The sequence below is a fragment of the Silurus aristotelis genome (assembly GCF_946808225.1).
Source record: "Silurus aristotelis genome assembly, chromosome: 18".
Taxonomy (NCBI): Eukaryota; Metazoa; Chordata; class Actinopteri; order Siluriformes; family Siluridae; genus Silurus; species Silurus aristotelis.
Genome location: NC_139591.1, coordinates 12,304,414 through 12,319,377, shown reverse-complemented (window position 1 = coordinate 12,319,377; position 14,964 = coordinate 12,304,414). Strand labels below are relative to the sequence as shown.

Sequence of the window (14,964 nt, the reverse complement as noted above, 5' to 3'; positions counted from 1 at the left end):
GAGCCCCAGTCCGAGGGAGATTGACAGTCATGTTTAGCTTCTTCCATTTTCTAATGATTGCTCCAACAGTGGACCTTTTTTCACCAAGCTGCTTGGCAATTTCCCCGTAGCCCTTTCCAGCCTTGTGGAGGTGTACAATTTTGTCTCTAGTGTCTTTGGACAGCTCTTTGGTCTTGGCCATGTTAGTGGTTGGATTCTTACTGATTGTATGGGGTGGACAGGTGTCTTTATGCAGCTAACGACCTCAAACAGGTGCATCTAAATTATAATAATAAATGTAGTGGAGGTGGACATTTTAAAGGCAGACTAACAGGTCTTTGAGGGTCAGAATTCTAGCTGATAGACAGGTGTTCAAATACTTATTTGCAGCTGTATCATACAAATAAATAGTTTAAAAATCATATATTGTGATTTCTGGATTTTTTTTTTTTAGATTATGTCTCTCACAGTGGACATGCACCTACGATGACAATTTCAGACCCCTCCATGATTTCTAAGTGGAAGAACTTGCAAAATAGCAGGGTGTTCAAATACTTATTTTCCTCACTGTATATACACAGTACAGACCAAAAGTTTATATATATTATATATACAGTACAGACCAAAAGTTTGGACACACCTGCTCATTCAAAGAGTTTTCTTTATTTTCATGAATATGAAAATTGTAGAGTCACACTGAAGGCATCAAAACTATGAATTAACACATGTGGAATTATATACATAACAAAAAAGTGAACTGAAAATATGTCATATTGTAGGTTCTTCAAAGTAGGCATCAAGAGAATGCCAAGAGTGTGCAAAGCAGTAATCTAAGCAAAAGGTGGCTACTTTGAAGAACCTACAATATGACATATTTTCAGTTGTTTCACACTTTTTTGTTATGTATATAATTCCACATGTGTTAATTCATAGTTTTGATGCCTTCAGTGTGACTCTACAATTTTCATAGTCATGAAAATAAAGAAAACTTTTTGAATGAGCAGGTGTGTCCAAACTTTTGGTCTGTACTGTATGTATATATACGTTCTAAAAAAAGAAAAGTAGCTCAGTAAAACTCAGTAAAAAGTGTTAATTACATTAAAGCTTACACTACATTGTTACGCTTCTAAACCTAGAAAAAGCTTGTAGTCTTTCTTTAGAACATCATTAAAGCATTAGCAGGGAAATTCCTCAATTTCCACTCTACCTAATGACTGGAAAGCTAAAATAAGATGAAAAAGCACCGCCTAATACATTCATATGGGGGCAAGGAAATACTGACTAAATTCATTCAAAACTCACTGTCACTAAAGAGTGAAATAACAAATGAGTTTATTGGGTTGAGAGAAGGCACTGATGACTTTAAGATAATGTGCAGAACATCTAAAAAATTAAAGAGAGAAGACTAGAGTAAAGAATATTTTCCAACCTAATGCTCTACAAAAATCTGAGAAAATAAGTAAAACTTAAAACAAACTCAATTTTATTAAAACAAACCAATTTAATAGAGCTTATACTCAGTGATTATCAATAGAGAAATTAACCTCATTTATTATTTTTAATAATAATCTCCATGTCTCAATTTCCATACCTCTGTGTGTCCCCATAAAGAACTGCTGGTTCTGGATAATATCCTGTAATATCCAGTGGGCATGAAGCACAAATACACCCTAAATGGAATGCCAGTACATCACAGTACCATCTACACACATTCATACAGCCACATTCACAATCCACCTACAAGCAGTGTTTCGGTTTATTTTAAACCAAATTGTGGCGGGTCTAATATATTGTATAATATATAAATAATCTGGTTTTCTAGGATTTGGGTACAAAGCAATAGAAACTGTACAGTAAGAAAAATCATCTGGGCTTTTACTAGATTTAATCTGCAATGTGAGTATGGGTCAGTTTGTGCTAATAATAGGGGTAAAATTATATAGTTTTTCGTTTACTGTAGCCCATCCATCTCAAGGTTTAAGTCTGAGGTTGAGTCTGGTTACTCTCAAGGTTTCTTACTTATGCCATAGAGAACAGGGGGTATGGAGACGGATGATCCGCTGTGGCGACCCCTAAAGGGAGAAACCGAAAGAGAAAGAAAAAGAAACGTATTAATTCCTTCTTACCACATTATATGTGTACATCTGCTACGAGACAATGTCGATTGTAAAAAGCGCTATACAAATCAATTAATTGAAATGAAAGTTGAAAAAAATGTTTTCGTTCTTTAGTGTAGGTTGTTATGGAGAAGTAGTTGAATTCTGCACAATACAGATACCTGCAACAGTCTTATAGTTATCACCTGTAGCCTAAATAGTGCTTTTTTATTTAATTTGAAAGAAGTTTCAATTTATCTTGTATTGTTGTATCACTCTTGCTGTTATATGTTTGGACAGTATACTATACGTAATACCATTTTCTTTCGTCGCCGCGTTCAGTGAAGCGTCGTGTTTCATGGTATGACGTCACGCGCTGGGATAGGCTGGTCACGTGGTGTGAGTTTCCAAACCGCTGGGTTAAGGGGAAAAATGCGAAGGAGTAAAAGTAAACATAAATGTGGCTTGAGAGTAAAAATGTAGAAGAGTTGTACGCTTTGTTCTGCATCCCGGTCATTCTTACGTATTTAAACTATATATACTCTGAGTCTGCTGTTTGGTTTTAAGTATTCTCTACGAGAAAGTCAAGGTTCACTTTTGACAAACTCGATTCAGCTACCTGGTAACTTGTTTATGATTATGGCGCACTGCATGATGACGGACTGTTAACGGGTATGGAGCTCTTTTTATAAGGACTATGTGTGTTTTTGTTGTTGTATTGTTATTTTTATTTCCATATTCCCACTTTTGAATGTTGTTTATATGATTAACAGTGCAGCCTGCCAGTGTAGCTTAATGTCAGGAGCAAACGGAAATTCACACTTTACCAAATAAATGTAGGCATGCTGTCTCATCTACCCTCATATATCATATCATGAATGTAATCTGATCTATGATTTAGCATTTTATTTGTAATTGAATGGTCTCTTTATTTTTCTAGGATATACATTTGTTGTTTATTTGCTGCCTGGAAGTTATGGGGACAGACTGACAGATTTATAGCTATTTTTTGTCCCTACAGGTTTCTGTGCTAATTTATGGCCAGGTAAGTTTTGCATAAAAATTTAGTCAATATAATAACTCTGTGTGTGTGTGTGTGTGTGTGTGTGTGTGTATGTGTGTGTGTTTGAGAGAGAGAGAGAGAGAGAGAGAGATTAAAAAGCATTCCAACCTGCAATGTTTTTTTGTTCTTGTTTTTCATTTTTGTTTTTACAGGCAAATTGGACCTAGTTAAGGAAACATACATACATGTGAATAAACCCCGAAAACTAAATAAATATATAAATAGTTTAGATATATTAGATTGCACATAACTTGAATACAGTTCTCAGGTTTAATGAACAGAACGAATTTATTTTTCCTCTACATTTCGCCTGTACTGTGCTCAGGCTTGCCTGCCTGTTTCTCTGCGAGTGAACCTCAGGGCACGGTTACAGTAGTATCAGTACTGTGTTCATGTTACACAGCTTGACAATCAGTCCTGATGAACGGCTCAGTGTCCAGTATTGTCTTACTGCTGGTCCTCTGGTCTCATTTGTTAACATACATTCGTTAGATACAGTGGACATTACATATACAGTATATAGGGTGTATTTAATTCAGTGTTTTATTTCCCAGACTAGGGATTTCTCAGACTTATACTGCCTTGATCTGACCTTTAGAAACTACACGTGTTTTAATGGGAATATATCACATGATCAGAAAAACAATAGATATGAAGTTCCTATTTGTAAACAGAGGAACTGCTTTCTAAAGAATTTTTCCCAGTACCACGTTGAACACCTAGTTGACAAGCCTGAACCTTTGAGAAGTTTGTAAAGGCTGCAAATTTGACTGAGTGGGCAAAAATGTAATCATTGTTATATCTGTGCCTGGAGTAAAATTGGTAGTTAAGGTATATGTAATTTGCATTTGTACATGGCTGTCCAGAGGAAAATGACAGTGAACTTAATTATCAAGATGCTGTAAAGATTTCTGTTGCAGTTTGCTTATCTTGTGTAAAAGTATTTAAGTCTGTTGTAATTTTTTCTTTGTTCACTTGTCTGTCTAGGTCAGACTGCATTTCCGATGTCCTCTAGTGGGGGTTCTCCAGGCCGCTTTAGGCGTGCCCGAAACGCAGCACCATATAACGATGTGCCTCCAAGCTCATTACAGAGAGGTAACGGCCTCTCTAGTTTGCAACATGAAAGATCGTCGGATTTGGCTCTGAGCTTGGACCCTCTGCCTCCTCCTCCTCTCCCTGAAGAGCCTCCAATTGGACCAGACACTAGTGAAAACGAAAACTGTGAAAATCCATCAGTTGACCTTAAACCTGTTCATCGCTTTATTCCTGACTCGTGGAAGAGCTTCTTTCGTGGGAGCAACAGAAGCAGCAATAGCTCAGTGCCTATATCCAGTAATTTGAACACCACCACAGAGGGCATTAGGTGCTCTCCTCCTCAATCTCCCTCAGACTCAGGGTCATATCATTATAAGTTTGAGGGCTCTGGAAGCAGCTACCATTCCCGCACAGAGCGTGAGGCTATGCTAGGAGAGCATCCAGATTTGATGGATGGTCGCACTGCACACACCACTCTGACCTACAGTGAAAGAGTTGAGGAATACCACCAGAAATATGCCTATATGAAGTCCTGGCCAGGGCTGCTAAGAATTCTTGGTTGCATCGAGTTGCTTTTAGGAGCAGCCATTTTTGCTTGCGTCTGTGCATACATTCACAAAGACAATGAGTGGTATAATATGTATGGTTACTCACAGCCACAAATGTATGGTGGATATGGTGGTGTGAATGGCATGTACGGGGAAACTTATTACACTGGGCCCAAGACACCTTTTGTCCTTGTTGTGGCAGGATTGGCATGGATAGTGACTGTGATTATACTCGTGTTGGGCATGACTATGTACTACCATGCTATCCTTCTAGACTCAAACTGGTGGCCTCTTACCGAATTTGTGATCAACTTGGTTCTTGCAATACTTTTCATGTCTGCCAGTATTGTGTATGTAAGGGACACAACTCGAGGTGGACTGTGTTATTACCCTGTTTTCAACACTGGCATAAATGGAGCATTCTGTCGTATTGAAGCTGGACAAACAGCAGCTATCATTTTCCTCTTTGTGGGCATGACGGTGTACCTGATAGGAGCAATTGTGTGCCTGAAACTATGGAGACACGAAGCTGCCCGCCGCTTTAGAGAGAAGTATGCCTATGAGGTGAGACTGTCAATTGATTTGGCATTTTTTTGTATGGTAGAGTTTAACCTGCATTTGTGGATGACACTGTGTTCATAACTGTTTACAGACAATTATTTCTGCAAGAGTCTTTCTTAGCCCATGCAGATATTTCCATTACAGAATCATTAGTTTTTAATGCAGTGCTGCCTGAGGGCCTGACGATCACGGGCATCCAATAGTGATTTTTGCTCTTGTCCCTTGCACCACAGAGATTTATCCAGCTTCTACAAATCTTTTGATGATATTATGTACTGCAGATGATCAGTTATTCAAAGTCTTTGCTGTTTTATGTTGAGGAACCATAATCTAGAAACAGGTTTTTTTTTAATACAGATTGGTTATTGACCTGTTGCCAATTAATCAAGTAGTTGCATAATGTTCCTCTTTCCTTTTTAGTTACCCTTACTTTTCCAGGCTTAATTTGCCAATGTTTTTCTTTAGACATATTACAGACATCAAATTAAAAGTTACCTTCTTTTTTCCTTAAAGTGTTTCAATAGATAAAATGTTAAGACTAACATCTTGTCTGTTGGTCTACCTTCTTGTATAATATTATTATCATCAAAAGACTTTTCTAAAATGCATTTATTGTTAGTGGTGTGTCCAGTTTATGCCAAACAGCAGCTACATTTGAAGCCAAATTTTATGGATTTATTTTTTTTACAATATTTACAAATTATACTATTAGGATAAATTCTGCACCTCCTACAGTTTTAATGCAAGACATGTTTTTATGGAAGACACACTAAAACAAAATATTTTTTCCTTTTTTCAGATGCATCCAGAATTACCAGTGGCTCAGTCTATGGTAACTACTAATTTGATTTATTTTTTAGAATATCTTCTTAACCTGGTGTTCATTCATATTCCTTTATACTTATTTCTTATTATTTTACCTAGCCTGGGCTGAGGATGCCTGAGCCTGTGCACATCTCTGCTGCACCTGTCCAAACAGACAATCCTGCACCATCCAAGACAAAAGTGGTTAAAGGACCTATTCCACTTGGACACATTCCCAAACCTGTTATTGTGCCTGACTACTTATCGTGAGTACTTATTGTGCCTGACTACTTATCGTGTGATTTTTTTTCTCTAAACTGTTACCATAGAGTTGGCGGTACAGTTATATACATTTGTATATTACACCTTTGGATGCAGTAGAGTTAAGTGAATGGTAGCTCAGTAGTTATGGTGATGGGCTTCTGATCTGAAGGTTGTAGTTCATATCCTACCACCACTAGCAGCCCCTTAACCTTACGTTTTTAATAATGACATAAATGTAAGTCTTTCTGGATAAGGTGTCTGAGAAATTCTGGAAATGTAAATGTAACACTAGATTTTCCCTTCCCTTCACTTGAGACACTCAAACCTGTTCCAGCATGACAATGCCCCTGTGGACAAATCCAGGTCCATGCTGGTATGGTTTACATGGGTTGGAGTGGAGCCTTTTTGATTAATTGAAATGCTGACTGCACCTTAACAGTATCAGCACTATGTGTGTTTTCTTTGCAGTAAATACCCAGCAATTCGAAGTGATGAGGAACGGGATCAGTACAAAGCTGTCTTCAATGACCAATACTCTGAATATAAAGAGCTGCATGCAGAGGTCCATGCAGCACTGAAAAAGTTTAATGACATGGATAGCATGTTGCATAACTTGCCTCGAAACCTATCTAGTCAGGAGGTCAGTTACCGCTTACTAAATCTCTTTATCTCAAATTTTATTGTAATTTGAATAATAATACTAGCAAAAATAAGTCTAAAATATATGTTTATCTTAGTAACTTGTGCATTTAAGCTTTCCCAGATAATATTAATAATGTTAATGTGTGACGGTCTGAGATGCTAAATGCTGTAGCTGAATTCTGGCTGAAAAGTTCACACTTTGACAACCCACTTTGAAAAGAAACTAAAAGAACATACACCTAAATATTTCTGTTTATAATCAGATAATCAGTTGTGAAAATATCTGTGAAACTCCTGTGCTGCAGTAGGAATGTTATGCAATAGATTAGGATTCATGAGATGCAAACTACTATTCAAGTTTTCATTTATAAAATGCAAAATATTCACAATAATAATTTATAACATTTTATGGAATAAAGCATATAAAATGCATATAATAAAGCATGTATTTTTTCCCTCAGGAATCCGACCGCATAAACCGAATCCTTCAGGTATATCAGCAAAAGAAAACTGTAAGTTTGATACATTTTTAGACACAAATCCACAAATCATTCCCTGAACTGCTTTTATTCAAATCAGTGTAAATCACCAGGGGAGGAAGAGGGGGTGGGAGAAGGAGGGGGTGGGAGGAAAAGGGCCAGGTTCATTTGTTTTTCCGGAAAGGAAATGGCAGTTGACTCTTGGCAAATTAGGCTTTTTTCTAGATTATTTTTTCACCGCTTTTTGCTTAAAATATAGTTTTCTATGATTCCCAGCAATGTCCGTCTCACTAGGAAATAAAACCTTTCCCCTTTGTAGATTTTTGCAGTGTTTGCATTATTTTAGCTCTTATAATGTTTTTTTTTTTTTTTTTTTTTTTTTTATAAAATAAAAGTTTACATAAAAAATATATGGATCTATGTTTAATTTGATTTGTCTGGTTTGTAAAATTCTATGTAAAATGTGGAATCAAAACATCAAATTTATGAGGGGTATTATTTATAATAAAGATATAATATAATAGAAATAATAGTAATTACTTATTTTCTTGCCTTTTTTTTGTAAAGGATCCTTCATTTCTTGAGAAAAAGGAAAGATGTGAATACCTCAAAAACAAACTATCTTACATCAAACACCGCATTCAAGAATATGATAAGGTCATGGCATGGAATTAAGGCTATGGCTAAATTTTTCCTAAATTCATGAAAGTACATGCTGTAACAGTCCCTCATTTCTGCTCATTTCATCTCCTGCACAAACAACCTCAAAGATGTGAAATGGAACATTCCCACATGCAAGACTTTAGACAGAAAGCCAAAGGAAAGTATGCACAATATTTGCATATTTATCTCAATATGCTCAACAAAATGCAGTATTGACTTTATTTATGGGTCATTTAATTTCTTGTTTGGGTTGTACTGACTCAGCTTGTGTACAACCAGTGCTTGATGTTCTTATAAATAGTTTGAAAAAACTGATTTGCTTGATTGTAATTCTCAATGTGTTATATATTTCCTGTGACAAATTGCACTTATGTTTTTTATATAAAAAGTTTTTAATATTGTTCACATATGTTCGGCATGTAATTTTGTTTAATTTGGTGTGTGTGTACATGTAGACAGAGTGGCTATTCATTTATTTATGCACTGAATGACAGTCCTTACATTTCATAACATTTTAGTGTGAAATGTTTTAACAGTATTTCCTAATTTGTTCATTAAAAATTTAACCAACCATAAGCATAGGGTATTGTGTGTATTTACCCATTATTATACAGTTGTAAGGCATATACTATATATGTTTGACATTACTTGTAAATGCACAAGTAGATTAGGTTTACCTACCATTGTGGTAGTTTATGTTTATAAACAGTGGGTATAAGTAGCCACATTGAAAATAGAACTGTAAGAATACTTATTCTGTGTGTGTGTGTGTGTGTGTGTGTGTGTGTGTGTGTGTGTGTGTGCGCGCGCGCGCACGTGGCCTTTTTTCTCTATGGCATGATGAATTACGTTATTAGCTATGAAGGACTCAATATTTTATTTAGGCTGGTATATATATATATATATATATATATATATATATATATATATATATATATATATATATATATATATATACATACATACATACATACATACACACAGTTGTGTGAAAAAATGTTTGCCCCCTTCCTGATTTCTTCTTTTTTTTTGCATGTTTGTCACATTTTAATGTTTTAAATCATCAAACTATTTTAATTATTAGTAAAAGATAACACAAGTGAACACAACATGCATTTTTAAAATGAAGCTTTATATTATTGAGGGAAAACTAAATCACAAACTACATGGCCCTGTGTGAAAAAGTGTTTGCCCCCTTTCAAAACTGTCGTTTATTACACCTGAGTTCAATTTCTCTAGCCACACCCAGGCCTGATTACTGCCACACCTGTTCACAATCAAAAAATCTCTCAAATAGGACCTGCCTGACAAAGTGAAGTAGACCAAAAAGATCCTCAAAAGCTAGACATCATGTTGAGATCTAAAGAAATTACAAAATGAGAAAGAAAGTAATTTAGATCATTCTGGAAAAGTGTTTAAAACCATTTTTAAAGCTTTGGGACTCCAGCAAACCACAGTGAGAGCCATTATTCACAAAATATCAAAAACGTGGAACAGTGGAGAACCTTTCCACTGTTTTGTGGCCGGCTGACCAAAATTACCCCAAGTGCACAGCGACCACTCATTGAAGAACTCACAAAAGACCCCATAACAACATCCAAAGAACTGCAGACTTCACTTGCCTCAGTTAATATAACACTGCATTTCAGAAAAAGAACATCATACCAACAGTAAAATATGGTGGTGGTAGTGTGATGGTCTGGGGCTGTTTTGCTGCTTTAGGACCTAGAAGACTTGCTGTGATAAATGGAACCATGAATTCTGTTGTTTACCAAAAAATCCTGAAGGATAATGTCCGGCCATCTGCTTGTGACCTCAATTTAAAGCGAATTTGGGATCTGCAGCAAGACAATGATCCAAAATACACCAGCAAGTCCACATCTAAATGGCTGGAGAAAAACAAAAGTGGCCTAGTCAAAGTCCTGACCTGAATCTTATTGAGATGCTGTGGCATGACCTTAAAAAGGCGGTTCATACATGAAAACCCTCCAATGTGGCTGAATTACACCAATTCTGCATAGATGAGTGGAAAATTCCTTCACAGCGCTGTAACAGACTCATTGCAAGTTATTGCAAACGCTTGAATGCAGTTGCTGCTGCTAAGGGTGACCCAACCAGTTATTAGGTTTAGGGCGCAAACCCTTTTTTTTTACACAGGGCCATGTAGTTTTATATTTTACAATAATAAAAACCTTCATTTAGACAATCGGTGACAATAGACAATTTGATCTGGAGCAGCATATAAAAGTTTACTATTAAATAAACAAATTATTAATAATAATCAAATTAATAATTAATTATTAATTATAACAAATCAATAATTAGTTGTTTCTCAATATAACTGTCCCTTACATTCTCACAGAATTCACACTGTGAGAACTTTATTCTTTTAATAGGTACATGTTTCCTAGGTGTGTCCTATGACAAGGAATAGCAGACCTTTATCCATACTGTTTTTTTAATACTGTTTGATGGTCCTACAAAGAAATTTGCTTGTTTAGGAGGTTTATTGGTTTGAAAAGTTCCTCTAGTAGTCAAGTCAAGTCAAGAAGCTTTTATTGACATTTCAACCATATTTAGCTGACACAGAACACAGTGAAATGAGACCATGTTTCTCCAGAATCCCGGTGCTACATAAAACAACATGAACTTTGGATTCTAAGGTTTTATGTATCATTATTACATTAATTAATAACATTACAGTTTTTCTCAAATGCTAAAACACAAAAGCCAATCCCCTAAACCAAATGACCAGTTGTCTAAACACATTTACTAAATCTAGCCATCATTTTCCAATATCATAAACACATTTCACATGAAGACACAATTCACAAAACACAATCCTCCGTTCTCATAAATCTTAACACATTTTTTTTTGCTAAAACACAAGTTGCAAAAGAACTCTGCTCATATTCTCAAATGAAAGCTCATGTGATGCAAAATGCTTGCCACAGTCAGCAATATTTGAACACAATGAACACACCTGGCATCATTCATTACACACCAGAGGAGGGAGAAGAGCTGGCCATGGAAGAAGAGGAGCAGGCCAACAACAGTCATTGACCATGTCATTGTCTATGGCATGACAATGGCTGAAGCAGGACTACGAGTCCGTCCAAACCTGAGTAGGTTCACCGTGGCCACCGTTATCAGGGCATTCAGACAACACAACAGGTATTGTACTCTACTGCTTTCTTTGTCACAATACAATTTCACAAGCCTGTGAAAGTAGTCTATTGGTTCCAAATCAGTTGTTACTGTATTGTAAAACTGACAACACATGTTTCTTTCTTTAGAGTTGAAAGAATGCCACATAGAGGTGGGAGGGTTGCCATATTTACAGTGGCACAAGAAACCCTCATTGTGGATATGGTTCGTGAGAACAACCTCATCAGACTCCGGGAGATCAGAGACAAAGTCATTGCCGATAATGTCAACTTTGAGAGCATTGATGATGTCAGCTTGGCCACAATAGACCGAGTTCTCCAGCGCCAAAAGATGCGGATGAAACAGGTCTATAGGGTTCCCTTTGAGCGCAACTCTGCGTGACACAAAGACCTACGTTACAAGTATGTGCAAGTAAGTATACATCCATGTTCACAGTACAGTTAGTGGACATACTGTGTTGCTCAGTGGCCTACATTACTTCTGGACAATACTGTGCTACCTGATTGACTGTTGTTCTGAACACCTGTGCACTTTCACATTTTCACAGAGGATATTACAGTTGGACACAATGGCCAGACCGCATGAGTACCTCTTCCTGGATGAGGCTGGCTTCAACCTGCAGAAACAAAGGCAAAGAGGCCGTAACATCATTGGCCAAAGAGCCATCACTGAGGTTCCTGGCCAACGGGGGGGTAATATTACTTTTTGTGCGGCCATGGGTTTGGAGGGGCTTGTCCACCGGCATGCTGTCCTTGGGTCTTACAACACCCAACGTCTCCTCACCTTCCTAGAGGAGCTAAAAGACATCCTCCTGGACCACCAACAACACCATCCTGGGCCCGCACATCAAATTTATGTGATAATTTGGGACAATGGACGCTTCCACAAAACAAACGAAATCAGAGAGTGGTTCACCACCAACAGTAACCACTTTTTAAACATCTGTCTGACACCCTACTCCCCTTTCCTGAACCCTATAGAGGAGTTCTTCTCATCATGGAGATGGAAGGTTTATGACAGACAACCATACACTAGAGAGGACCTCCTAAGGGCAATGGAGCTGGCCTGTGTTGACATCCCAGTGGAGGCCTTCCAAGGATGGATTCGCCATTCCAGGGCGTTTTTCCCGCGGTGCCTGGCAAGAGACAATATAGCCTGCGATGTGGATGAGGTGATGTGGCCCGATGCAGCTCAGCGACATGATGCCGAACAGTGATTGTGGTGTGTGTGGTATGAATAAAGTAAATAAAAAAACTTCACACCCTGATCATGTTTTCAAGAATACTGTTGTGTGCAATAGATTCTGTTTTTGCATTGAGTTGTGTTACAGTAGTGTACAAGCAGAATTTACTATAGATTTATACTCTTCATATGAAACTCTCAAATCTAAATGCCTAATCCTCTGCAGAGATCTAAGAACATCCATTACTGTAAAGTTTCAAAAATATGCATTGGCAGTTATGAAACAAAGAACCTTCTCACAAATTGAGCATTGTGTTTTCAATTGTTTTGCTGTAGTGTGTAATGATGTGTATAGTGTTTACATTTTTGAAAGTTTCAAGCTGCTCTTTTGGTGTGAAAGTTTGAGTTTTGAAGTGAGAAGGTGTGGTTGTGTTTATGTAGCTTTAGAAAAGGGTGTTGTGTTCAGACATTTGGGAACATGGAGGAAACGTTTGTGAAATGTGTTTTAGCATTTGAGAAAAACTGTAATAAACATCATCTAGTCTTTCTGTCTTAAAATTAAGTTAATACCTCAGATGAACAACAACATGACATATTGCTTATTTATTTATACACAATTTATTATTATATAAAAAGCCTAAATAAAGAAGGCATGTGTAAAATATGTCTAGCCCTACTTCATCCATAAGAATTAAGAGGCTAAGTAGCAGCAAGGTGCTGGTAATAATATTCCTTTCAGTAGATAAATATCAGTGTGACCACCTCTATAAAAGACAGACTTTTAGCAGTTAGCTGGTCTGGAGGATTCAGATGTGTATTAACCCAACACCAAGAAGGAAAAAACAAAATCAATGTTAGAGAAGCATCTGATACTGCCAATCAACTAGAGAAGGGTTAAGGCCATTTCCAAAAATTTAAAAGTTCATCCCATTACAGTGAGGAAGATTATTCATAAGTGTAAAACATTTAAGACAGATGGCAATATCCCGGGACTGGATATTACAGCAAATTTTCCCCAAGCTGAAAAAAATCTATAAGCTATATAAAAAAACAATGTGATTTTTTTTTCAACATGAAACAACAAGAAATCCAACATAAAATAAGCTTTTTTTTTTACTCTTTTTAAGATACCCACTTCACACATCCATGTCTTCAGTACCAGAGATATTATATTACTTTATTACTATAAACTGTTTACATGCTGTTTTTGCACATCCTTTTGACTGCTGCTATTGCTGTTTTGAACAAACCGTTTTGTAATTTTTTTGTTTACTTACAAGTACACTCTTACAGTACTCCTACAGTATGTTTACTGGCGGTGCTATTTTGTATTTTGTATTTTGTGTATTTTGTCCTACACTGTCTTGTGTTGTCTTTGCACTGTCTGTCTTGCACTGTTTGCACCAGGTTGCACACGATGCACTTTATGTAGTGAGGACACTTACTTTAGACCTTAGCTCTGTGTTTTCTGTTATGTAGCGTTATGTTGTTTTATGTAGCACCAGATAATTTCCCAGGCTTAGGAAGCTGTTAGGATAGCAAAATTCTGTTTTGAATCTTAGGATCATGCTAGATGGTCATGTAGTGATTTTTTACACATGAATATTTCCAGAGAAGTAGATGAGGGGAAAAGAGGAAGCATGAGAGACAACTGTAAAGGAAAAAGTATGTATAGTTTTATAATAGATATAACAGGAACTTTTTAGATCCCTAAATGATCCTTTTTAGATCCTTTTTAAATAATTATTTATTAAATAAATTCAAACCACAAATTAAAGCATGTGACCCTCTAATGATAATTATGAGTAAAATTAAAATTTCAAACTGCATAATTATTCGTGTATATTACAGACAGATCATGTAACTCATTATTATACAATTGCCCAAGTCTCTGCCATTGTTAAAAATATGGTTTTATATTTAAACTGCCCTATACAAAAATCTTTTTAATCTGAATAATTAATATTTTAGTTTGAATCCAACATTGCAAATCCTTTTTGCAAATCATTTTTGGTGTAAACTTTGGCTTGTCAGCCACTTTACCCATTTTACAGGAATACACCTGTAATCAACAGTCACTGTTTATTACTGTTGTCAAATACACATTAAAGACCAAATAGTATTATTGCTTAATAATTAGTTGCTGTATTTCACTGTATATATCTAGATTCATTTATTTAATTTCGAATAATTATATATATATATATATATATATATATATATATATATATATATATATATATATATATATATATATATATATATATATATTCGTAACAGTAGAAGAATAGGAAAGGGATACCAATCCGAGTTTTAAACCCGTTCTTTTTAAAGCAGAAAATTGTGAATTGATGCATATATTGTAACAGAGAAGATATAATAACTTTTGAAGATATAATAACTTTTTTGTTCTCTGTAAACTGGCCATTTGCAGCAAACAAACAAATAAAAAAACAAAAACAAAGAACTCACACACACAC

At 36.1% G+C, this 14,964-nt stretch overlaps 1 protein-coding gene across 1 annotated transcript; it reads left to right on the top strand.

Moving 5' to 3' along the window:
- The first annotated feature begins 2,449 nt into the window (after positions 1 to 2,449).
- marveld2a (MARVEL domain containing 2a) lies at positions 2,450 to 8,710 on the top strand. Its single transcript, XM_083569109.1, has 7 exons — positions 2,450 to 2,774; positions 4,126 to 5,285; positions 6,082 to 6,114; positions 6,207 to 6,352; positions 6,819 to 6,990; positions 7,454 to 7,504; positions 8,039 to 8,710. The coding sequence occupies exons 2-7, from the start codon at positions 4,143 to 4,145 to the stop codon at positions 8,144 to 8,146; spliced, it is 1,653 nt and encodes a 550-aa protein (XP_083425235.1). The 5' UTR covers positions 2,450 to 2,774; positions 4,126 to 4,142; the 3' UTR covers positions 8,147 to 8,710.
- The last annotated feature ends 6,254 nt before the right edge of the window (positions 8,711 to 14,964 follow it).

What these genes read in the sequence shown, in the direction of transcription:
- marveld2a (XM_083569109.1), top strand. Translation starts at nt 4,143, where the DNA reads ATGTCCTCTAGTGGGGGTTCTCCAGGCCGCTTTAGGCGTGCCCGAAAC. An exon ending in GAAACCTATCTAGTCAGGAG is followed by an intron (nt 6,991 to 7,453) that starts GTCAGTTACCGC and finishes TTTTTCCCTCAG; the next exon opens with GAATCCGACCGCATAAACCG. An exon ending in TATATCAGCAAAAGAAAACT is followed by an intron (nt 7,505 to 8,038) that starts GTAAGTTTGATA and finishes TTTTTTGTAAAG; the next exon opens with GATCCTTCATTTCTTGAGAA.